The sequence below is a fragment of the Vidua chalybeata genome, chromosome 3 (genome assembly GCF_026979565.1).
Source record: "Vidua chalybeata isolate OUT-0048 chromosome 3, bVidCha1 merged haplotype, whole genome shotgun sequence".
Classification (NCBI taxonomy): domain Eukaryota; kingdom Metazoa; phylum Chordata; class Aves; order Passeriformes; family Viduidae; genus Vidua; species Vidua chalybeata.
In genome coordinates, this window is record NC_071532.1 from 77,611,784 (window position 1) to 77,637,075 (window position 25,292).

The window sequence follows — 25,292 nt, forward strand, 5'->3', positions numbered from 1 at the left end:
TTGTGTTGTGTTTGCAAGAATTTTAGCTTGTGCTCTCTGTCAATCTCATTACATCGATATAGTTAGTCTTTGTTCAAAAAAAACCCACCAAAACCCCCTAACACAAAACCCCTGCAATAACAACCAGCAACTCATTAAATCAGCTAAACAAGAGTACTTTGTTGTTTGTCTCTTGTGAAACACAGCAGTTGAACTGAAAAGCCCTAATATTACATGTGTTTTAAAAAGGCTGACCTGCTTCCCAGCACTGCTCTTTCATTTCAGCTTTATTAGACCAATGGTCTCACGTATACCTTGTGTTTTCCTAAATTACGATGATGCTCATGAAAAAGAAGAGGGTCTTAAGCACATTAACTGCTTTTCCCAGTGACCTACAAGTTAAATAACCTTATTAGTAGAGAATGTGAAGGATATTTATTTGCTGTGCACAGATTCTCACTTATATTACAAGGAAGACTGCTTTTAAATAGTAGAGATGCTTTTTCTCAAAATGTCTGGTTGTATGAATATTTCTTAAAAAGCCAAAAAGCCCCAAACTAACTCTGAGTCTTCTTTAAATGTCACAAATACCAGCTGGAAATGTCACATAGTACCATATTTCTGGTAACTTCCATATCCAGAATTTCTTAAATGTCCATGCTTCCTTTGACAGATTTTTAATTAGCCTGTGCAAATCCCTTAATTTTATCTGTATCAGACTGCTAAAAGCAAATTACGAGCAAATTTTTGGCTTTATTTGCTTTGAATTAATATCTTATTGGGTCAATTTGATACTATTTCCAATCACAATATAATATAAATTTTATCTAGTACCTTGAAGTACTAGATAAAAACCATCAAGGATTTTGCTCACTTTTAAAGTTGTACTCCTCTAAAAATATTAGTAATCTGAAGTAGGCATGAACTATTTATTAGTGTTAAGTTTGTAATTTTTTTTATTGTATCCATTATTAACTAGACCATATGGGGCAAAAACAGTGTTTAGGCAAGGTTCTGTTTAGCTTGGACATTGTCAAGTAATAAAAAATGGGAGATAAAATACAATACATTCAAAGATAGTGGGGATATCCTTGGATCAGTTGGAAATTACAAATCAACGACCAGATGTAGATACCATGACTACAGGCAAGTGGATGTCTTCTTAATTTTTTTTTTTTTTTTTTTTTTTTTTTTTTTGGAAGTGGTGTTTTCCTTTTTTTTTTTATAAACTAAAAAGGACTGGAGGAGAAGAAGAGCTGCAACTGGTTCAAAACGGCTGTGATATTCTTGATTTGCTCTCATATAGCTATGTTTCTGTCCTTTTTATAAGCTAGTCTTTCTCACTCTTCTGCTTTAAAAAAAAATCAGTAACTGGCTGAAAAATCATAGGAGTTAATTGAATTAGCTAAGACAGCAGAACTGATGGGATAGTTTGTATGGCCTGGGTTTGGTGCTTCTTCCTCCCTTCTCATTCCCACTTGTATGTGATACTGAAGTTGTTCGTTTGGGCTGTGAAATCTTTGCCTTCTCACCTGTTTGCAGAATGTCCATTATCAAAGAGCACAGACTTGTTCTTATATGTGCTGTGCATCAGAAAGGTGTTTTTACAAGTAATCCCCTGGTGATAAAAATAGTAATCCCATGTTCCCCTAGTCCCCAAAGACCAGTCAGTGTTGGGGCTGCATTGCTGTTGGGTACAGTGGAGTTATGAGGCAGAAGACAGATGAAGTTGTACGGCAATAATGGAACAAGTAAGGCCAAGATGTTACAAATAGAGTCAAAGTTGTGCCATGTGAGGATGGCAGCAGGCTGAGTGCAGGTTTGCATGTGTTCAGTGTGTTTATGGCTGTACTGTTGTTAAAGGAAGCAAGCATGCTGTGGAATTGCTTACTTTTTGTGGAAATGTGAGAGTTGCAAGTCAAAGTAAAGGAGTAATTTGCTTAGCTATTACCTTCAGGCATTCAGCTGTTACTAGAGTTGACCTTCTGAAGAGGAAATGTAGGGGCATGGTTGTGGCAACAGATTGAAGAGGTTGTAATGTTTAGAAAGAGCAATGCAGTGGCACGGGAAGGGGAAGCCCAAATGCCACCATGGTAGAAATATGCATGTGCAGCTGCAACATTGGCATTGCAAAGGAAACTGGTAGATATTTTAGTGAAGTGCTATGCTGTAAATATGTATGCTATATTGTTTGTATGAGGACACTTAAAATCTTTTCGTAAAGCTTCAGGGTTTGAAAACTATTTTCAAAGTAGAACTTTGAATCTAACCTCTATTTATACTCTGGTACACTGAACAAAATCTTGTACCTTCCACAACTAATAGTCAGGATGCTCTCGGAATTTCTAATGTTGCATTTCAGAAATGAAGTCGGTCTCATCTTTTTATATGTTCAAGTGGCAGTCTTGGGCAATCTCCATCTGTCAGATAATTATTCTACTTCAGCTACTCATTTCTCCAGATTTCTAAAAGCTTTGCCTCATATCATCCTAAAATTATCTATATGCTAGCAAATTGGAATGTAAATGTAGTCTCGTATGTTTTATGGACCCTGTTCTCTTTTCTTGAAATAGTTGCTGCCTTAAAGTAGTCTTCCCAGTTGCTTGTGTCAGTTATCATCATGATTATCCACTCTAAGAGCCATTTCTATCTCTTGAGTGAGATGGAGAAAAGCTCCCAAATACCACATCTTCAAAATTTTCATACCTCCCATGTATTTCTCTCTTCTGATTTACATTTGGATAGATATTTATTCCTATTTGTCCATGTACCTTAGATTCCTTGCTACTTGTGAATGTGAAAATGGAGGGCTAATACCCCCCCCCCCCCAACTAAACTACTGTAAGGTGGTAGAATCTGAGAGGAGTGACAGAAGCAGGCAGTGAAGAAATTGGACTTCAGAATAGTTGGCTTTGGCTTTTTCATGTAAAAGAGGTAGTGTCCCACATCAGGTCCCTTTCAGCTGCAGAAAGGCTCAGGACAGCTGGTTGATGTTCAAGAACAGCTTCCTCAAATGCACAAGGATGTGCAGGAATGCTCAAGAAGATATGGCAAACAAGTGCAGCTTGCTTGAATGGGGAATTCCTAAGTCAACTCACCAAAACAATGAAATGTATGGAAGCTGTAAACAGTGGCAGGCAGTGAAGAATGTAAAAACAGTTTTTGGGTGTAGAGAAAAGGAAATAGGAAAACCAAAACTACGCTGGAGTTGAAGGTAAGTCACTGATGCCTGTAGGTACCTTGTTAATGGGAGGAAGACTTAAGGAAATGGTGTGATGCTGATGCAGCAATGAACAGTGGAAAATATACAAAAAGGCTGAGGGTACACACTGCAGCCTTTGCTTTGGCAAGGTCTGTTCTCAGGCTTTTGAGGTCCCTGAATCTCATGGCAGAGTGCAGGCAAATTGAAGTTTGGGACTACTTAGGCAAACTGGACCTCAGGATACTGGAAGGCAAAACTTTGAAACTGTGGCAAGAGTTAGCCCTTAGAGCAAAGGCAGCCAATTAATGTGATAGCTGGGCTGCAGTGGAGTAGATGATTCTTCAATTCTATTTGGCATTTGTGAGACTGCATCTGGAGTACTGTGTCTTGTTTTGGGCTCCCCAAATTGAGAAAGACATTGATGCACTAGGCAAGTTCAGTGGAGTGCCTCCAAGACCGTGGGGGGATTGGGGAACATGACATACAAAGAAAGGCTGAGAGAACTGGGTTTTCTCTGTCCACATAAGAGAAAGCTGTGTAATACTTTACTGCTGTTTACTACTCCCTAATGGCAGGTGGTAGATAAGATGAAGCCACATTGCTCTGAGATTGATGTTGACAAAATGACAGGCAAAGGACACACGCTGTAGAAGGGCCAGAGGAGAAACGGTGTGATGAAAGTCAAACACTGTAGTAGGCTGGCAAGTGGTGGAGTCTCCATCTTTGGAAGCATTCAGAAGTTAATTAGAGCACCCTGATATAACTTGGAAGCTGACCCAGTCCTGAGCATGAGGCAGATGACATGCAATGGTCCTTGCCAATCAGACTTATTCTAAGATAATTTGCAGATCAGATGTTAAATATTTTGCAAATAACATGGAACTGTTAGACACTTTAATATGTATTTTGAAACATTTTTAGTTTTCTTTCTTTATGGTTTCTTTACTGTAAATAGAGATTTTTCAGTGTAGTACTTAGACTAAGAGCACTTATTGTACATATATTTAATTTACGAATTGTGGGATTGTCCTTTTTGAGAAGATTTGTGAATTGCAAAGTAAAATTACATACATTTCCTATAAACAGGAATTTGGTATTGATACACTGTAAAGATTTGTGAGACGCATAATTTAAAAACCATTTAATTTACATAGAAAAAAATGTTCATGTTCCTTTTGCTATAGCTTGAAATAGATATGCTGCTCTCAAACTGACTGGAACTCAGTTGTGAACATGTTTTTTTTTTTCACCAGTGCATATAAATCTTTTAAATTATAGGATTTATTAGAGAGTATTTGTGAATATCTTGTTCAAAGTACTTTACATGGATTTTAGAAGTTGATGTGAACTTCTTTGAAATGCATTTTTTGCATTTTTGCATGTAGTGACTATTTGGTCTTTTTCAGACAAGGAGTATTTTCTAGATTTTTAATATATGTTATGAAGGATACTTTAACTCAGAATATAATTTTCTCCATTAATTGTTTACAGTACAAATTAATATTCAGTTGTTTGGTTTGTTTTTTTTTTTTTTTGGTGATATGTGTTTGTGGTTTTAATTTGTTGCTTGATGAGATTTTGTTGTCTGTTTTCTTGAATTTGCAGATCTACACATCTCTAAACTATGTTCAGAAAGGAGCGTTAGTATAGGATTATTACAGATCTGAAAAATAAGTGTTTTTCCATGGTGTTTGAAATTAAAGAATTGTGGGAATGAGTCCAGAGGAGGCTCTGAAGATGATCAGAGGGCTGGAGTACCTCTCCTACAATGACAGGCTGAGAGTTTGGCTTGTTCAGCCTGGAGACAGGAAAGCTTCCAGTGCCTGGAGAGGGGTTATTTACAAGGGCCTCTAGTGAGAGGACAAAGGGGAATGACTTTAAACTGAAAAAGGGCAGATTTAGATTAAGTATTGGGAAGAAATTCTTAGTTGTGGGGGTGGTGAGGCACTGGAATGTGTTGCCTAGAGAAGCTGTGGATGCCCCATCCCTGAAGGGGTTCAAGACCAGGCTGGATGGGACTTTGAGCCACCTGGGCTAGTGGAAGGTGTCCCTGCCTGTGGCAGGGAATGGAACTTGATGATCTTGAAGGTCCCTTCCAACCCAAACCATTCTGTGATTCTATGAAACATGCATTTAAAAGGAAAAAAAAGCTCAGCTCAGATGACTTCCTTGCCTTCTGTGGTGTAGTTCAAATAAGAATAAAGCAAACTAAAAGGGAAGAGGAATTATCACCATGGTAGAGTAGAGCAAAGTCTGGACAGACAAAGATATTGTACCTGTTTCTGCTCTTCATTGATCTTACTCTGAGCATTTTATTACTTAATTTTCTGACAATACCAAACTCAGAAATCATAAAAGAACAGATATAAGTACTAAATAATGAATATATAAAAGATAAAAATAATTCATGACAGGCATAGCTCCAAGACTACCGTTCAGTTTGCTCTGATACCATCAGAATGTTTTGAAATTGGTTTAGGAATTAGAAGCCTAGCTTTTTGTGTCTTACTGAATTCACAAGTAGTTTGGAATCAGCAAAATATGTCAACAAAATAAATGACCCTGATGCAGATTGTTTGCATTTCTGCCATAACCCTGTTATCAATATGGTATGCATGCAACTGTGGGCTTCTGAAATACAGGGAGATTATCAGCAGTTTCACCTTCCCTCGTTGATAGCAAAGAGAAACTCTTGGTACATGTGCTTATCTTACAACTTCAGAGACATTAGAAAAGAAGCCTACTTAATCCCTTTTCAGGATAATTATCTAATATCTCTGGTTTTGAAGGGATTCAAATTGTGATGACTGTCTTAAAAAAACATGTATGTGAAGGATGAGTTTTTAAAAATTAGCATTTTTAAGGGACATTTTCATTTTGAGGAAGTAAATTGGATTTTTGATATCTGTTTAATGACTTAGGATGTGCCGTAGGTTTGGTAATTCACATTTGCTGTCTTGTTAACTAACACCCAGCTTGTAGCTTTTTTTTTCTGGGAAAAGATGCTTGTCCTGCTGTAGAAGCACATAAAAATCAGTGAGGCTATGGGTGCAATTATCTGTCAGTGGGAGATCAGTTTGCATAATCAGGGCCTGATGAGCCAGTGGTAGTGGAGAATCCGTGTTGTTACTTACCTGAGAGACAGGGAGGAGAACGGTAACTGCGGCGTATGGAGCAGGTGCACGTATTGCACTTTGAGTGGGAATTTGTAAAAAGCATTTAAGAGTTTTCAGTAGAGTTTTGGTTCCATCTGACAACATGTCATCTTGCTAGAGGATCTTAAAAAGGCCAAAGTTCCAAGGATCTTAAAAAGGCCAAACTATTTTCACAGTTTTTATGCTTGTTGTCTTTTTACAAAGCAGTGAGTGCAAAGTACAAGCATGGTTTTGTACTGAATTCTATTCTGAAATCAAGTCTTTTATCTTAAACAGAAGAAAGAGATGTACATCACAGAAGCTGCATGATTTTTAGCATCATTGTATACATGAGAAATAAGACTTGATTTTAACTTTGAAACTCAGATTTTCAAGATTGTAAGCTGGTTCAGCTTCATATGAAATTAATTAGAATTTTTAATTTATAAATATACATACCTATATGCATATGTGTATATGCACACACTGGTGACAGCTGTTAGATTTTACATTGTAAAATTAACAACAAGCAAAAATGTAAAGGAATCCCGTTGTCTGTTATGAATCAAATCAACTCTTTTGTTTTCTTCTTCATGTTTGCATATGGAAACCCTATCTACCTTTTATCACATGTCTTAATTTTAAATTATATCCATTTTATTAAATCAGGTTTTTCTCTTTTAATTTTTTTGCCCTCTTCATACAAATATATTTCTTAACTGGACATTCTCCACTTCTTTTTCATCCTTTATTAAGGAGATTTTCAGTGCCTTGCTTTCATGCTTTTAAGCTAGGTAACTAAGTGGTTCTTCACCTGTACTCCACCAACCAGTGCTCTGTGTTCCATGGCTTATAAATCACCTAATAGTGAAGTTTATATAAGTGAAAATACAAGAGTTTGTGAAGTATTTGGGGGTGGGGGGGAGTGGTGTTAGAGCCAGTTCTAATGTTTTTGAAAGATTAATAGCAATATTATTCCTTTGCTAGTCATCCTATCTGTTGTCAGCCCTCCAGCCTCTGAGAGGTATATGGTAAGAAGTTTTTGTTACAGAGTTTTAATGAGTTTGCTATTACATCCCGTCAAAAACAATGCATGAATCTGTATCAGTTTTCCAGATGGAAAAATGAATTATGAAATGGAGAGAAAACTCTCAGGACAGCATGGTGTATTGGTAAGAAAGGGACAGTCCTCAGCTGTACCCAGCAGATGGCATTTTTCCCCTTAAAACAACTAAATATTTTCAAAGCTATAATCTTTGGCTATTTTCATACTTAAAACCTTTTCTTCGCAAAGTACTAAAAGATTCCTCTGTGACCAAATATTTATCAGTGGATTATAAATTAAGTATAATGTGTATATCTCTAAGTATAGGATAGAGAAGGTTGGATTGAGACGAGTGAAACAGGATAGTGAATTTGATTTTTTTTTTTTTTTTTTCTTCTCAATGGGAAAATGTCAAAACTATCATTTCACACAGATGTTTATAAAAGCACTTCACTCTTTTGGTGAATGTTAAAGTATCAAATATCAAATTCTCAGGATTTTAGTCTTTTTTTCTCAGGAATACAGAATTCTACTTGAAAGTGGATATTCAGTTGCAGGAGATCTCTGGATTTGTGGAATAGAGTAAGACAGTTTCAGAAGTGAATTGGATATCTCTTAATGAAGGATCTGAACTATTATCTCCCCTTCAGAAGGGGAGATTTCCTATGGACATGGTTAACTCTCCTCAACTAAGTGTCATTAACATTCTGACTTCTTAATTTGTAATTAAAATAATCTGAACACAGTTCTGACTCAGGACTTACTGTTGATCATTTTAGTCTCATTCAAGAAGAGAAGCAGAAATTACTCAAGTCCCACTGAGCAGGATGTTTGCACTTGGTTTCTGCACAATGTCACTTTAAAAAAAAATCTTCACACATTACTTGTGTGTTAAGAAAATTGTGTTTCAAAAGGTGAATTCTGTATCATGAAAAACTGGAATAATTTTTTGGTTTTTGGAGAGGCAATGGTATGGCATGCAAATGCTTTCTTCCAGCTAAAATACAGCTTGCTTTAACAGCAGAAGTATTAAGCTTCAGTTATTTGAATTATGTCACCAAAACGAAATGTTCAAAGCTGGTCATTTTTCTCTTTTGTTCAGCCATTTAATAAGATGTGATTAATGGTTTCTGCATGGTGATAATTTCTCTGTTGTTTACTTTAGTTTTTGCTCTCATATTAAAAATAAGAGGAAGCTATTACACATTTTTTTTCATGTATCATATGCCCGTTGTTTTTCTGTAATATTCAGATACATGCAGTATGTAGGAATCTTCCATGTGTTTTCTGAAGATTATATCCTACCTTTTCAGAGGTTAAGTTTTTTGATGTTATTTGTCTGGCAAATTTTGTGTTTTGATAGAGCCTCTATGGACAAAAGGCATGCCTATGTCCAGACTGTGGTAAGAGGAGGGGCCATTATTTTACACTTGTAAAACACTTACATTTGAATGAAAGTAAATTGGTCCCACATATTTAAAGCATGGTATAACCTGTACCAATTACTTAAAAACTTGACAAGTTTACTGGACAAGCCTGAGGAAGAGCTATGAACCGTACTGACTGCAGAAAAGAACTAATATTGAAATTATACGGCACTGTCTGCTGTTCTGCTGCTTTCCCCTGCACAGACTGAGGGTCATTCATTTCCCAAAGGGTTTTGTACAGCATTTGGTTCAAAAGTATTTGTTGCTGAAAGCTGAGTTATGAAACTGATGACTCCTCTAAAATGAAAATTTAATGCAGAAAGATTTTTAAACAGTCTAGGAATGAATGCAGAGCATAAAGATGCTATAGATGTAGACGTTGCACATTTGCTTCTCTTATGTGGTTTTTTAACAGGTTATTATTTAAACAGTGTGATCTAGTTATGTACTCTTGTTTAGTGATATGTCTTCTTGTTAAAAAGGCATATCTCTGTTATTGTTCAACTTGAATTATTATTTTCATTCACTAAACTTGACTTCGTATAAATTTCTTGCAAGACAAAGTGCATAGATGTTTCTGACAGAAGGGCAAATTTTTGGTAATTATTAAACATTAATTCCTATGATGTAATAGCTCCAGAATCACATATTTTTATGTGATTTTATTTTAACTTTAAAAAAATCAAATGGATTTCTGAACCTCTAAAACAGCAATTCTATCAACAGAGAAGCTGGTGGCAGTTTTATTTGGTTTCTTTTGACAAAGCCTTATCCTCAAGTTTAATTAATAAGGGGACCTGATAAGTCAGAAATACAGAAGTTATGGAATGATATTAGCAGTGGGAAAGGTGAGTGGCTGGAAGAAGCAGGGTGGAGGAAATCTAATTCTAGTGAGCTTCCTTCTTTACTCTCATTTTAGGTAATCTGTTATTTCTTTGTTGGTACCTGTGGTTGCTTTCTACTCAAGTTTGATATAAGCAAACAAAACTAACAGTAAGACCATCCCAATCCCCATAACTCTAAGTTTCTGTAGACACTAACCAGTTTTCTATATAAGGCAAGACCACTGATAAACTTAGACAAAGGTGGGGTTTATTGAAAGTGGAGAAAGTGAATGTATAGTGAGGAGAATAACCATCATTTCAACTGCAGTATAGACTAACTTGCATTTACAGAACTGACTGGGATGTTGGGACAGCTGCAGAAAATCTGCTTGTACCATGTGTGCAAGCTTGAGAAAGTTGAGAGTTGCAAAATTATTTCTGACCCACAAACTCTCAAATATGACTGCACACTCTTGCCTCCCTCAGACTATTTTAGCGTGGTTATCTTCATAAAAACTTAATGAACAAGAATTCTCTAGCTTCTCCAAAAACCCTTCTTTCATTGTGATCCTAAGGAAAACAATTTAATTTTCCTTTCTCTTAGTTTTCAAATGTCAAATACAGTAATTATGTTCTATCTTAGCTTTGAGAGATTTATATCTGAATGAAATGCCTGTTTGCTCTCTGATAATAAATTTTCTCTGCCATAATAACAAGGTAGTGTTGAATGTAACTTCAAAAAAGGAGTGATAAAGATTTCTCTGAAGGAACAATTGAAACTTGATTTTGCAGTATTTGTATTCGTTGTTGTCTGATTGATATTCTTTTACTGCTTCAGGAATGTGTTTGCATATAACATTAACTTGGAATTAATTATTTTTCTGTGCATTTTAAATCGATCATGGATAAGACTTCTTCCAGTGTAAATGTCAGGTGTGAAAAATTTAAAGCAATATTCTGAATTTGGAATTAAATATTTGGACCAAAACAACTAGAATTGCAGGAACTGTCAGTGTAATCCCATTGTCACTAATCTGTGCATGTAAAATGTAGCAGAGGAATGTCCAAAAGAAATGGAATTCTTCCACAAAGAAAGATTTGTGGACCAAATCACACCCAGGGGCTGTACTGGGACAGAGCACAGAACCAGAGCACAGACCTCTGTAGTAGCTGAGTACACAGAATAACTTCAACCACTCCTAAATTGCACTTCTTTTAAGAAATAAGGTTGTAAAAGAAGATATGAGACACTCAGCTCTTGGGTGTCCTAGCTGATATAAAACTTGACAGCAGGGCGTGTTAAAATGTAGGTTTCCCATCATCTATTACAGTAATATGTGCTCTACCAGTCTGCCCTTTTCTCTCTTCTGTGTCTTCTCATTACTGTGTCACTGTTTCCAGATAGATTCAATTTTGTGTTCCTGCTGAAGTTTTATTCATTTCCCTTTACTTCTCTCACCCATATTTGCATGTGAGTCTTCAGGGTTGGTTTCCCAGTAAAGGCAATTATCTTTTTTTTTTTGCTATAACTACTCCAAAGTGATTTAGGTCCTGGTTAAAATGCATAGAATTTCCATGAAATAGCTGAAATTTCATTCCTGTATGCCGATTGATAAGTTTTTTTCTTTGATGGTCTGAAGATGTAGCTGGTATATAGGGAAAGGCAATTGCTTATGTTTTGTTATGCTTATCATAGATATATTAAAAAATAGCCAAATTTCTAGACATCAAAGTCTTTCTTCATACTTGAGATTAACTTGCATGCTCCATCCTTGTTTTTTCTGGCTGTATTACTTAGCCTAAGAAAACATACTAATTTTTTTATAGAGACTGTCCTACCTTAAATCAAACCTGAATTAAGTTCACAATTTTTATAATGAAGATTGTGATTTTTTTTTTTTTGGTAATACTAGTAGGTAATTGCAGTTAGCTATATTACTTTAAAAGTCTTATTGTCCATGCAGGTACCTTAAAAACCACCATGAGGATTTTCTGCTTGGAAAACCAAAATATACTGGACCATGTTACACTAATTTTTTTAAGCAAGCTTTTTTTAGCAAGGGTAAATTATAGCCCAAGAGGACATGCAAAATTGCTTGGAGTAAAAAAAATATGTATTGGAGGCAGACTGCAAAATGGAAAAAACACCCCTACTTTACTGTACATTTGTTAATTAAAAACTTAATAATTTACATTACATAAATCTTCTCAGAAAGATGTGAAAGAAGAGACAAAGCAGGTCATCCTGATACCAGTTAAATCATTGGTTATCAACCAGGGTCTGGAAGTAACCAATTTTTTGTCCTGTGCGGTTTGCATTTAATCACAATAGCTCTTTCACTTGTGCCCTACATAATAAAAATTAATCGTTCAGTACAGTAAATGAAAAGATGCTCTCTTTCTGTAATAATAATACAGAAATTTTAATAAAGAATTCAATTTTTTCCCCCACAGTTTATAGAAAAGATACATTTCTGCAAGTTGCTTATCACACAGACTTCAGCTTATGTGGCTTTTTAGAGAGTGTGTCACAAAACTGAATAACAATTTAAAATGAAATCTAAAAAGCCGGCATTGGAAAAGAAGAATACTGATAGCATACAAAGAGCTTGCAAAATGGTTGTATTGGACAAAAAAATTTCTAGAAGCAGCTCCTTAATATGGAGCTTCCTGGTCCTCTTCCTCACACAGGGTGGTGGGTCTGGCTGCATGGGACTTTTCAGGTGAGAATTGAGATGTGACCATGTGCCAAATGCCTGGGAAGGGGGGGCCTGGCTATTGCCCTGTGTGGGTTTAGTAGCTGCCTCAGGTTTTAACTGGAGTGGAGATCAAGGCTGCTCAGAAGAAACTGGAACAGTAGTGGTGAACCTTGGAGCTGTGTGTGGAGCTATGTGTTCCATCTCAGAAGGGGTTTTTTGTTCCTAATCCTGTCTGCCTTCCATTTCTTGGCATTGTTCAAGCTGCCATTGTCCCAGTGCATTCCCACTCCCCTCCTGGTGGCTCTGATAAAAGTACGCTTCCCCTCTAAATTTGGGATTTGGGGTAAAAGATCAGAGAGGGATGGAATGTATTGAGAGGACATAGCCATCTTTAGGAGTCTATAAAAAACAAAAGCAAGGGGCAGCTGAACATGAAGGAGAAATAAAGATAGAGAAATGGATAAAGGGGTTACTGAAGGGGATGTGGCATTCTGAAGTGAAGCAGAGCACCCTGATAACCGCAGTGATTTCCCTTATAGAGAAGGGGGCTTTATGGGTCAGAATACAAATTTTTCTTTTTTTTTTTTTTTTTTTTTTTTTTGAGCAGAGTAACATGTTAGAATCACAGGGCAGCTTTCCTGTAAATGCCTTGAAGATTATGGATGCAATAATGAGTATCACAGTGTTAGTTGATATTACAGGATGGTCCTTTATTTTGTCACACCCAGGAAGCCTACATTTCTTAGCATTTCAGAATGTGGAATACTACATTTATGTCTCTTACGACCTGAAGAATTTCTATAAAAGAAATTTAATTTACAAGTTTGTGTATGACTGCTGAGGGATTTGATTTTATAATTGACAGAGGAACTAAATCTTGCACCATCCGTAAAGGTTTCAGTAATGAGCTTGAAGCATTCAGTAGAGTTCATGAGGTCTCTGACAGCCTTCCTACCTTATTTTGGGTGGTAGGTTTGTTTGCAGCAGATGGCTGTTCAAGCATTCTGCTGGTGACACTTGGGTCTGGATAGAGTGGCAGCTGAGTCCATATCCTGTATTCCAAACAAACAATCCATTGTTCATTACAGGCTTCACCTTGGGATTGCAATCTGCATAGTCCCCCATGAACCCATACCTAAAGGGTTTGTAGACTGTAATTCAGTCATTTTTCTGGTTGTGCATGATTAATTAATAAAGTATTTATTTTTAATAAATGATTAAAGTGATGTGGAGAAACAGGAAGGAAAAGAAATCAGTTGCAGTGGTCTGGCTGTATGCATACATATGGCTAAGGGTGCTCTTCCCATTGAGGATCTTTAATAAGAAGATGGGAATTTTCATACTGATTGTATCTCTGGTTAGTGTAGACAGGTGAATTTTGTATTCTCTGTTTTATTTTAAGGGGAAAATTTTAGTCTTCTAGATGTTTTTATTATGCACATGCATGTCAAATCTCTGTTTCTCTTGCACACCAGAGCAGCGTCTATGAGCTCCAGTTTAATTATGTGTTTTGTGTTTAAATATTAATCAGATTTAAATTCTCACTCACTTGGACTAATTCAGTGACTCCTCGTTCTTTTGTTAAAAGAATTAAATACAGATCACTTGATCAGTCTTTGGTTTGCCCTGCATTGTGAAAAGGATACTGTTACCAACTGCTTTACTCAGGGTACCAGTGAAGTCTTGCTACCACTGGTGTGGCATGCAGGGCACTGGGAAAACCAGAAAACTGTTGGAGCATCTGTGCTGTCAAATGAAGGGCAGAATGGGGGCAATTATAGCCAGATGAGATCACCCCATCATAACTTCCCTGCCAGTTCTTTGTCACGTTTTTTCAATAGTAACAACCTGTTACAATTGCAGAGTATTCAAATTTCCAGCTCTGCTCTTATGATTTAGAATAGTTGTGCAGGACAAAAACCTGGGGGTTGGGGTATATTTTTGTGGGTTGGGTTTTTTTTTCTTGTGTGTTGTTTTTTGTTTGTTTGTTTGTTTGTTTGTTTTTCATTAGAAAGACCAAGAATAAAGGAATGACAAAACTTCACATGGAAAGAAAATTCAGTGAGCTTTGAAAACAACCCTTTAAATGTTAGGAAATAACAGAATTCTAGTTGACAGGCTCATTCACATTATGATACATCCCTTAGTTAAAAGGTGTAAGTACCTTTCCCTCATTGATACACAAAAGAGCACACATCATCCACTTCAGAGGAAGTGAGCAACGCTGAGGTGGTATGAGTGATACTAAATACAACATCAGCTTCCTTTCAAAGTGATGAACTTTGTCATCTGGCAAAAGTTGCCAGCCATTGCTTCATAACTTGCTTCATCAGCAGACTTTCTCTATCTGTGACTTTCTGATTACTAATAAATATATTAAACAGTCTGTTATATAAATGGAGTAGTCACTTGGCCTTTGCCGAGATGGAAACTGGCCATTTAATCTGCCTTTCCAATCTCAAGCAGGGTTTGGTCCTTAACAGTAAGAAATGTCTTCCATATGAAAGTACTTACTGCCTAGTTTTATGGGGTTTTAAATATAAAGTAGTATGGAATAAGAGTGTAACAGATGCCTTTGGGCAGTCTGAATCGATGATGTCAGTGTGCTGCCTCTCTGTCCCCCACTACTTTCCAAGCACTCTTTCATTCAAATGATCAGAAGAGAGGCAGATGCAGCCACAGTGTGAGTGCAGGGGATGTGCATCCTCCTAAGTAGCACTGCCATGTGTGGCCAAGGTAGGCGTGCTGAACAGTGTTGTGCTAAAGGGTAGGGCTCTGGGAAGTTTGCAGAAAATACCCTATTTCTGTGTGTAGGATTGAATTGGATTTTTTTAAAATAGCAATTCAGACCCTCTATATTAAAAAAAAAGTCAGAATTTGGTGATTTATTTCACCTTAATTATCAATGTAACTCCAGAGCTTTCCTTTTAGTACCTCCCTTTTCTGCAGGGATTTCATTTTGGTGACTAAAAATCCCCATGTTCCTGACTAAGTGCCTTTATTTTTTTGGTGGGTACAAACAAATCCACTACCTTTTCAACCTCTTCAGTCTCCCTATCTTTCTTGGTTGTTTCCTGTATTATCACATGATCCTGTATTTCCACATGATTTTTTTTTTTTACCAGTTTTCTCCTTTGGCTATACTTGAGATTTTTTTTCATTATCTCATTTATTTCTTCTGTATCTTGTTGTTAGAAATCTGTTTTTCTTAAATAGCTCTTGAAACACTGAAAATTACTTTGTTTGGACTTTAAAATTGTAATGAGATTTTGTATTTTATTGAAGTCTCATGATACAAAGCTTCACATTGTGGTATCAATTCTTCACTTAATTCTGGTAGTTGAATTTGCTGTATTGTGCTGTCTGTTATATTTTAAAAGATGGCCAAGGTGAAAGGACCCTCTGGGGTCATAGACTAGAATGTGGATTTATGGTGTTCCAGTGAGGCCACTGCAGAGCTGTGTGAGTGCTCTTGCTTTGTGATACATGGATAAATCTGGGCAGAGTTGCATCACAGCCAGTGTCAGGCAGCTCTTTCAGCAAATTGGGAATAGTTCCTAACTCCTGTCCTATATTTCAGTGAGATGAAAGGGATGATATTCAGAAAGAAAAATTGATGTTTATGATCAGAAATAGATTCTAATAGTGAAATCTCTTGAACTACGTAATAACCTCCCAAAGGAAAAGGCAAGCAGCCTCATTTTCCAGATAATTTATGGCCAGCCTGGCCAAATTGCTCATTATACTACAGGGAGTAATATTCCATTGGTGGAGGAATGGGCATGATTATTTAATAGGTACTTTTTGTTTCTACTTAGTTTTTCTTTCTATTTTTTATGGATAGGTTATATGTAAATGTAGTCAAAATGCTTCTTGATGTTATTTGCCTGTAAAACAAAGCTAAACATGCTTTGGACAAATGTTAAAATATAATCAGCACTAGACATTAATGCAGCAAACAAAAAGAAGTGCTGTTTGGAAACATCTGATACTGTGGTTTTATTTATTAAGTGCGCGAATATGCCTTGAAAAAATCTCCCTGCCTCTAGGAAAGTATTTGTGTACACTCTCCCCCCGCAAAAAAACACCTGCCACAGCCAAACACATTTTCAAAAACTGATGCAAATTAAACCCTACTAATTGAAAGTAAACCTTCACGTTAATCAGTTTATTCTTTTTGATGGTCTAGAATCACCATTACCTCAGATGCGAGGTCACTTCAGTTTGCAGTTTCAAGCCCTCTAAATGTAATTTTTATTTCCTTTGGTATATAACTGTGGTGACATTGTTCAGTGGAAGTATGTCTTTCAGGGATCAGTTATTGCCAAGATTCCCATTATCAATAGTCAGTGACAGGTAGTGATTTACTGGAGGGAGTGAGGTAGTGCAGTGAAGCCTTTCAAGTACCACACATAAGAGCTTGGGGGGCAATTAGCACATAACATTGATATTGTTGCTCAGTTGCATGTGCCTGAAAGCACCACGCTTATTAATCTGACAAATGGCACATGCTATTGTAGTACTGTTGTGGGAGGGCTGAGGGTGTTAAATTCAAGTCTGTAGTTTGTGCTACCCACTGCGTTTTTCCCTGGGAATATTGTTTGGAATACACTTTTATGTTAATTGTAGTCGCTGTTAACTTGGCTTGGGCTATTCTGCAAATTCAGAATTCATGGAATGAAGGAGGTTTACTTACATTTCTGCAGGGTTGTTTCTTGTAGAGATTAATTTAGCGTTATAAAACTCTTTATGGTCTCTTTTTTTAAAGGAATACTTTAATGTATTCCTTCTTAGCTTTTTCCCTCCTTCGTGTTCTAACCCAGGGATTTTTGCATTTTTACTTTGTAAGTGGCAGTGCATAACATCTGTTTCAGTTCCCTCATAACTTTCTTGTGTTTGTGATCTTATTTGAGGAAGAATGTCCTAAATCAGATATACAGTCTATTTGCCTCCTCCTTACCATGATGATTATATTAGAATAGCTTATATTTGTCCACAAAAAATGTTTTCTTGTTTGGCTGATAAGTAAAAATTTCTGTTAGAATATTTTTGCAGTCCAAACAGGTGGTTGGTAAATGCACTGTGGAAAGCAGGAGACAGCTCTTCTGTCTCCTGTGAAGCCTCTGTTCTGCCATTGTCCTTGTTTTGCATGCACTGCTTCTGTGGAACTGTCAAGTTCTTGACTCTCTATACTTCTAGAAAAAGATGAAATGCATGTTGTTTGCAGACCATATATGCATGCCAGTTTAAATTTACAAGCACTGTTATTAGCCTTTTTCAGAACTTGTATTGGATCCTTTTATATATTTTAAAATATGACTGTTTTAAACTATTTCTTTTTAAATATTTAAAAAAAAAATTTATACATTTAAAATACCTAGTGTAGTATTTTCACTGTGTTACTCTTACAATAGTCAGTGAATTACATTAATCTTTTTTTTATATTCCTAGAAAATACATATTGGAGTTTTAAACCAATAGGAAATGATTATCATAAGCAAGAAGCAAAATATATTTGGAATGTCACTGTAGTAGAATTCAAGTGATTCTTCAAAAAACTATTTAGGAAGCTGCTTCTCTTTCTATGGTTATGATATTGCAGCACAGTGCAGTTTCCCCTCCCAGTTTAAATGAACACAGGATAAAGGCAGAATATTTATCATATTTGTAAAAACCATCAGCTTCATCACATAATTATGGTGTCCTTTCTGCTGTGTCACAGTGCTGTATTTGTGTTCAGGTCATCATGTGCATTAATGACATAGTGGAATAATATCTTTGTACAATACAATACAAAATTTATAACATTATGTATGAAAGGTACCTTCATCCTCGAAGCTACCCATGAAGAGCATTCAAGCAGTGTTTGAAAATACAGTTACTTAACTTACAAAGTTCTTACTTCTGTTGTCAGGGCTGCTGTTCATCTGTGTTCATGACTTCTAACAGTCATGTCTGCCCAAAATGTGCAAATGCATCCAGAGTGATTTTCAGAGACAGTTAAAAGCACATACAGAGCATATCAGTATAGTATTTGTATATGCTTATCACACAAAAGATACATTTTAAAATTAAACATAAAACATTCATAACTAATATTAATTCCCATTATATAGCTATTTTAAATATGGGAGTTTAGACTGTGAGTGTAGCAACATAGATTTTCCTAAAATTTTGTTCTGACTCTCCAATTTATCTTCAAAACAGGATGTGTTGCATTTTTGGCCTTAACCATGGATGTGTACACTGAGGTGTAAAGCAATAAAGATGCAGACGTGCAGAAAGGTCAATAACCCAAGTGGGTGTCAGGATTTTTTTTCTTTCTGTTTTGCTTCAGTCTTGGCACAAATCTTCTAAGGATTGAAATCTTTTCACTACCAACCTCTGTGAAGAGTGCAAATCTGCCCACAGCATACGAAGGATGAAGTTGTTACATCAGTTCCCAGTGCCAGTGCAGCTGCTTTTTGCTGCTTCTGACTGTGAAGTGGAAGTAATCTATGTATTTTAATCCCTTTATCTCATCATCCCATCAGTCAAATTCCTATTTAATCATTTCTGATAGAGCGAGATCCCTCCAGGCAGACACCAAGGATGTTTCAGGTATCAATCTGCTGTTCATATAAACCAGAAAAAAAATCTGTCTGATCTGGAGAGAGTTCTTTCAGGTAAGAGAACAGACCACAGCAGAAGCTGCCTCTTATCCTTTGCAGAAAGGAGTCAATTCCATCCACGTTGTCATTACAAGCAGAGACAGACACGTACAGTATCAAGATGAGTTTTGAAAGTTTCTGCAATTTTGCATGCCCTCAAATACCTTTGTGATTATAAAATACAACAGTGAAGTTTTATTACATCCAACAAAGCTTTGGTGGCAGGCTATAGCACTGACCAAGCTCCTAAAAGCAAACACAAGCTTATCTAGAATGAAACTCATCTAGGGTCAGGTGCTCCAGTGGCTGGTGAAACAGGCAACCATCAAGAATAAGCCAGAAATAAAGTATCAAACTACTTGACTTATGTGGAGCAATGAACTACTCTTCAAGCATAATGTTTGTCAAGTTAAATTTTAGGATTGCCTAATAAAATACTGCAAGACATTATTTGGTAATTTGTCATCAGTTGTGGGATTTTGTGAGCGCTTTTGTTGAAATGTAAGGAAGAAGTTGAATGTTCTGTTTCCTAGGGCTAGTGAGTAACTGAAGCATTGCTGTGGGCAGCTCTGTGCCCACCATTGCCTGTTGCAGGGCAGCTTTCTTCCTGAGAAGCCAACCACCCCAAGCCATATGCTTGTTCATTGGTCATCATTTTCCTTCTACGCATTCCACCTTTCCAGTGCCCATTACCCCTTTTCAGCCCTCCTACTGCACACACTGTGTTTTTCACTCCATACTCCCTGCTTTCCAAGTCTTATCTGACCCCTGTGCTCTTGGCTAGAGCTGCAGGTCTGTCTGTGTCCCTGCACAATGTGTCACCAGTCTTGCACCCACCAGAGCAAGCGCAGGAGCTGCTGCCTCGCACAGGAGCAAATTACCGCGTTCAGCTCATCTGCAGTAACTTGCTCCTGTGAGAGGTAGCGGCTCCTGGCTCCTCCCTGCACCTTTATTTCTCTGCTACTTTATGGAAGCATATGCTCCTTATGCTCTGCTCCTTTTTGGAAGCCTCCTTCCATAATCTGCACAGCAGCACTACGCAGCCTAGAGGGAAACTCACAACTGCTTTGTGTACGAACCACTCAGAAATTAACGTGTTCAGCTCTAGTTTGGGTGGTCCTGTTTGATAACCTGAGTGGATTTTCAAGGCAGCTTTTGAGTCTGAAGGGGTGGGCATTTGGGTACAGATCAAGCTGTAGTGGTGTCCTCAAGGTACACCTCCCAAAAAGATATGAAGGAACTCTTTGACGCCTGCTTTTCTGCCTTCACAAAATACTACTTAATGGATGGAGCATTGGTGGCTTGGTGAGCAGTGCCTGAATTTTTGTCAGTATTATCTTGAAATCACAGAATGGTTTGGGTTGAAAGGAGCATTCAAGATCATCAAGTTCTAACCCCCTGCCATGGGTATGGACACCACCCACTAGACCAGGTAGGTCCACCCTAGTCTTGAACACTTCCAGGGATGGATTACTTCTCTGAGCAACCTGTTCCAGTGTCTCACCACCCCCACAGGAAAGAACTTCTTCCTAATACCTAATCTAAACCTGCCTTCTAAATCTAAGCCTGCCTTCTGAATCTAAACCTGTTTCAGTTTAAAGCCATTTCCCCATGTCCTATCATGACAAACCCTTGTAAAAAGTTCCTCTCCAGCTCTGTTATTGCCCTCCCCCTTTAGGTACTGAAAGGGTAATTCACCTTCATCTTAACATGTATTAGTAAGTTAGCAGGAACAGACTGTGTGTGGAGAAGAGGAAATGATCAGGCTTCTTTGAAAAGTGCTGCCCTCATAAAGTCCACAGGCAAGGGTCACTCTGCTTCTCGTGGCCAAAGGCAGTAGGAAAGAGGCAATGGTACCAGCAATGTCCCAGCCCCCAGAGCAGGTCAGCTATGCTCAGGGAGGATGAACCCTGTGGTAAATCAGTTTATGCTGCTCCCATTCTCTAATCCTTTGGTCTTCAGCCCAGAGCTCTACCCCAGTACTTTCCAGCCCAGAGGGCTACTTTTTCACTCCTTTATACCTTTCTCATCCCTTGTGTTCTACATCCCCTGCCGTCCCCACAGTGCTTTACTCCAAGTCTCTTTTTAGCCAAGTTCTTAGGCCTGTCCTGTGTTTATTTGCATTAACCAACGTCACTGTTGCTACCACACTTTTTGGAACACGTGGCCTGACCATGCCTACTCCTATGGTCAACTTCCCCACAAACAGCAGTACCTGGCTCCTGCACCCTGGATTTTGAAAACATTGTGTGCTTTTATGTCCCAGAAAAGACCAAATCTAGGGAAATATAGCGATAACTATCTAGCAGCATTTTCTTGGTACTGGAAGGGCCTCTAAGACCTTGGTATTATATTGTCAAAACTCTGAAATGGTTTGTCCTGACACTTTTGGGGGTTCTATGTAGTTTGCATTGAAATATAACTCTGCAGCCCTAACAGGCATATTGGGCTAGAGGTCTGCTCACTTGGGTGTATAGGAGAGGAAGGCATGGAGTGTCATGTAACATATGGACAGCACATCTTAAAGAATTACTGTTTCTTGGAGTCATGTTTCTTTCCTTCAATAGACAGGAAAAAAAAGGAATTATATGGATAATGTATTGAATGGGAGAGACTACAAATAAAATATATGACAGTCTGTAAGCTAGGCAGCTTTGTATATTGCTACATATTCTTAAATAAAAATGAATATGTGTTGAAGTGCCAGTAAGCATTCGTATTTCTGATGATTGTTTGTCATAATTTTAAGGTAGTTATTTGAACTGAAATTCAAAAGTAATAATTGTGCTGTGAAATTGTCATCACTGTTTCATAGCCTGGTATCGATTTTGGCCAATTACAAGCGATGTCCAACTTTTATCAGGGTTTGGTGTTGAGTACTGCTGATGGTGTTTTAAGAGCAGAACTGTGCAATTGTTAAACTAAGTAAGAAATAGAGTGACATTTAAAAGACAGCTTTGGCATATAAGTGCTTACATGCCAACCCTGATTACCATTGAGAAGCCTATAAAAGCAAAGGGTAATTAGCTGAGAGTATTAGGAGAGAATATATGTATTAATTTAGACACATTGATGTTTATAATAGAAAATTAATGTTAGGTACTTAAAAGTACACCCTGGTATTGTGGTAAAGAACTCCAAAACCAGCTATGCATAGTTTGAGCTTTCTACTGGTGGGAGGTACATCTAAGTGCCATTTAGAGGTCAGTTGTGCTGAGTTTCTCCGGGTGAGATGGAGTTTGGCACATACTCCTCTCTCTTGCCCCTCTCCTCAGTGGCACATGGCTTTTTGGACTGCTGAGGAGATGGTAACACTCATGCACTAGCCTGGCTTATTCAGGGCCTCAGTGGTGACTCATGTCACAGCCTGCTTGTGCAGGTTGTGACTCATGTCACAGCTGCACAGCTCTTCTGTGTGAGCTCAGCCTCTGAAATACAGAGATTATGCTTGTAAGAAAAACCCAGAGTAAAAGAACTTAGACTAGTGATGGGATTGGGTATTTTTTAATTGCTCAGACCATATAGGGGCATAAACCACGGATATTTCAGAATATTAAATTATGATCATATTGGAATGCTCATTTTAACCTTCTTGAGTTCTTACATGGAACTACGTGCTGGTGGTATAATTTTGAACTGCAGAACTCAATAGGAGAAATAAACTAGAGAAATATAGAATGCAAACTCTCATTTAAGGAAGGGAGAACACAAGTAACTCTGTTCCCTAAACATTTTCCTAACATTGCATTAACATTGCTTTTTGAAGTGCCATGTGTGTACAAATAAAAAGTTATAAGTAAATTACTTTTTGGCAGAGGCAGTGAAAGAGGAATGAATAGTAATCAGCTTGTACTGTGTCAATATCAGTCTTCTTAAGGTAGCCAAGCCTTGCAGTTCATTTGGAGTGTATATCAGTGATAGCATCTTAAAACTGTGTAGAGAACTGGGCAGTCTCCTGGAAAGACCAGTCTTAAGGTTCCCTGGATGTTTGTTACTTCTAACTAAAGCAATCGTAAAGACTTCGATTTTTAATAGTCCTACATTTTTATCTGGTAAAGAAAATGTGAATAACCACGTGGGAATTATCACACTGAATGTCTTCTCTTTTTTAAGGCCCCTTACTAGAAATACAGCTAGTGGACTACTTTTTCTTTTCTGTCTTATAGTAATTATGTGCAGTTTGATGTAAGAATACTTTGTTGCTTTAAGGTGCCTCTCTCTGAAATATGATGTCCTACCTTGAATTCTTTTTGTAGCCTCTTTCAACCTTCTTTTCTAATTACTTCCCATATGTTTCTTTCCATTTAGAAAACGGTAAAATATTTTCTGATTTAGCTTTATAGCTCTAGGAGAAGGATCAGTATGCTGGATTTTCCAGTTCCAGACACCTGAGTTCTGAATAAATTTGACTTACTGTGACTGAAAATGTGCTCAGTATGCTTATCTTGACTTCCATATACCACTGCTAAACCATTGCCTAACAGTACAAGTCTTCCTGATGGAGACTGGCACACTGATAGGGAAAGGGAGGAATACACTAGCCTGTCCATACTGTGGCTGATGTGGTCTGATCCTTATTGGTCTTTGCTTTTTTTGGGTATTTCTGTCAGTGCACTGGAAATATTTATATACCATATCTAATTACGGAAAGGTTTTTGAAGAGTGATAGTTCAACACCCTTTCTTACTTAGCTGTTTCATATGTGTGAATGTTTTGACTTTGTAATTTTGCTGAGTTCCACCAATTCCCACTGTTGGTGAACCAGTTTAAAGTCATATACATCATATTGTTGTCAGAACTGGGAAGAATCAAGATCATACTAAGGTATGTACATTCTGTGGGCTCAAAATTATTTACTGCCATCTAAGTTTCTGTTTTCTTTTGTTTATGAAAATAGGCCTGGCAATGGTGAAAAATTAGTAGACAATGACAGGTGGCTTAGTTATTATAAAAAAAATCTCAGTATGAATTATGAGTGTGTGTGTGTATATATATATATATATTTATGTATGCTTAATAATGTAAGAAAGAGACACCGCAGTGTCATTGCTTAAGCTGAGTGATACCTACATTTGTACTTATATCTGGCTATTTAATTTAATTCATATATGAGGCTTTATTGCTAGGGGGAATGGGATGTAAAATTGAAAGAAAATATAAAGCAGCAGACACTTAATGAAAACTTGGAGCTGCTGAGGAGTATGATGGGTTTTCAATGTCCCTTTTAGTCAAAACAGAAACTCTTCCCGAGGTTTGTAATCAAAAAAGTTCTCATTATTATGAAGACCCTGTATTTCAGTGTAATGCTTATGAGGTTCTAAAATGGAGGGATGATTGCTGGGCCTTTGCTTAGCAAGAGGAACATTGTAATTATGCCATCAGAACAGAACACTGCTCTCCTGCCCTTTTTGCTGGCCAGTGATGTTCTTGTCAGCCTGTTCGTAACAGCAGTGCCCTAATGCTCCTCTGGAAGTTGGAGGTTATGTACTGATAGCATTGACTTGCACAGTATCTGCCAAAATCAAACTCTTTTCCAGAAGTATCAACAGGCATTCGAGACAACTTACCCCCTGTCCCTCTGGATCTTGGTGGTGTATGCAAGAACTTTATTAAGACTCAAAGAGAACAGCAAGCACAAGCTGTATCTGGGGCTCTTTTTATTTAGCAAACCATTAGGCAATATTACAGAGATTCTCTGGTATTTCTCTGCCTATAGTGATGTCATTTTTGTATTGTTGTGAATACTTTTATGTGCCCTGATCTGTTTTAACTCTTGGGCTTGCTGCTCTGAATGTGTGTGTTTTCAATTCTTTTCCCTTGCTGTCTCTTTGTCTCTAATGGTCTCTAATAAATAGAAAAGGCACATACCTGCCATTCTTCTACGTTGCTCAGTGGCATCCATCACAAAGAAGCCTATTAAAGGATTTTGTTGAATGTTCTGCTTGCAACATGAACCCAAACTACTGGTGTGCACCCATCTTTAATGCACATTTTCCTTTTTTATAGTATCTCACACAGAATTGTGTAATCAGATTTGCAAGGGTAGTTCTTGCTATTGTGGTGAAGATTGATGCCGTGCTAGGGTTTGGTAACAATTACTGCAGATGCAGAAAAAACTTATGGATGTAAAGTGATATCTTAAAAGATTCTTTTCATTTTTTAGGCTACTCACCCAGAATGTTGGTCTTCTTTATGTTGGAAACCTTGACAGACCTTTTGCACAAATTAAGGTATGATTAATAAGCTGCTATTTCAATTATTTCACTTCTGTATGATTTAGAAAACTTCAGGACTTCAAGTTATCAATATAGCTCCAGGAAAAACAATGGGAA

General features: G+C 37.3%; 1 protein-coding gene across 2 annotated transcripts in view; it reads left to right on the forward strand.

Moving 5' to 3' along the window:
* RNGTT (RNA guanylyltransferase and 5'-phosphatase) overlaps window positions 1-25,292 on the forward strand; it is a 170,390-nt gene that overhangs the window by 111,403 nt on the left and 33,695 nt on the right. For both annotated transcript variants that reach the window (XM_053938712.1, XM_053938713.1), the window contains exon 14: window positions 25,124-25,190. In XM_053938712.1, the coding sequence (XP_053794687.1) occupies window positions 25,124-25,190 (67 nt within the window). The remainder of the gene's footprint in view (window positions 1-25,123; window positions 25,191-25,292) is intronic.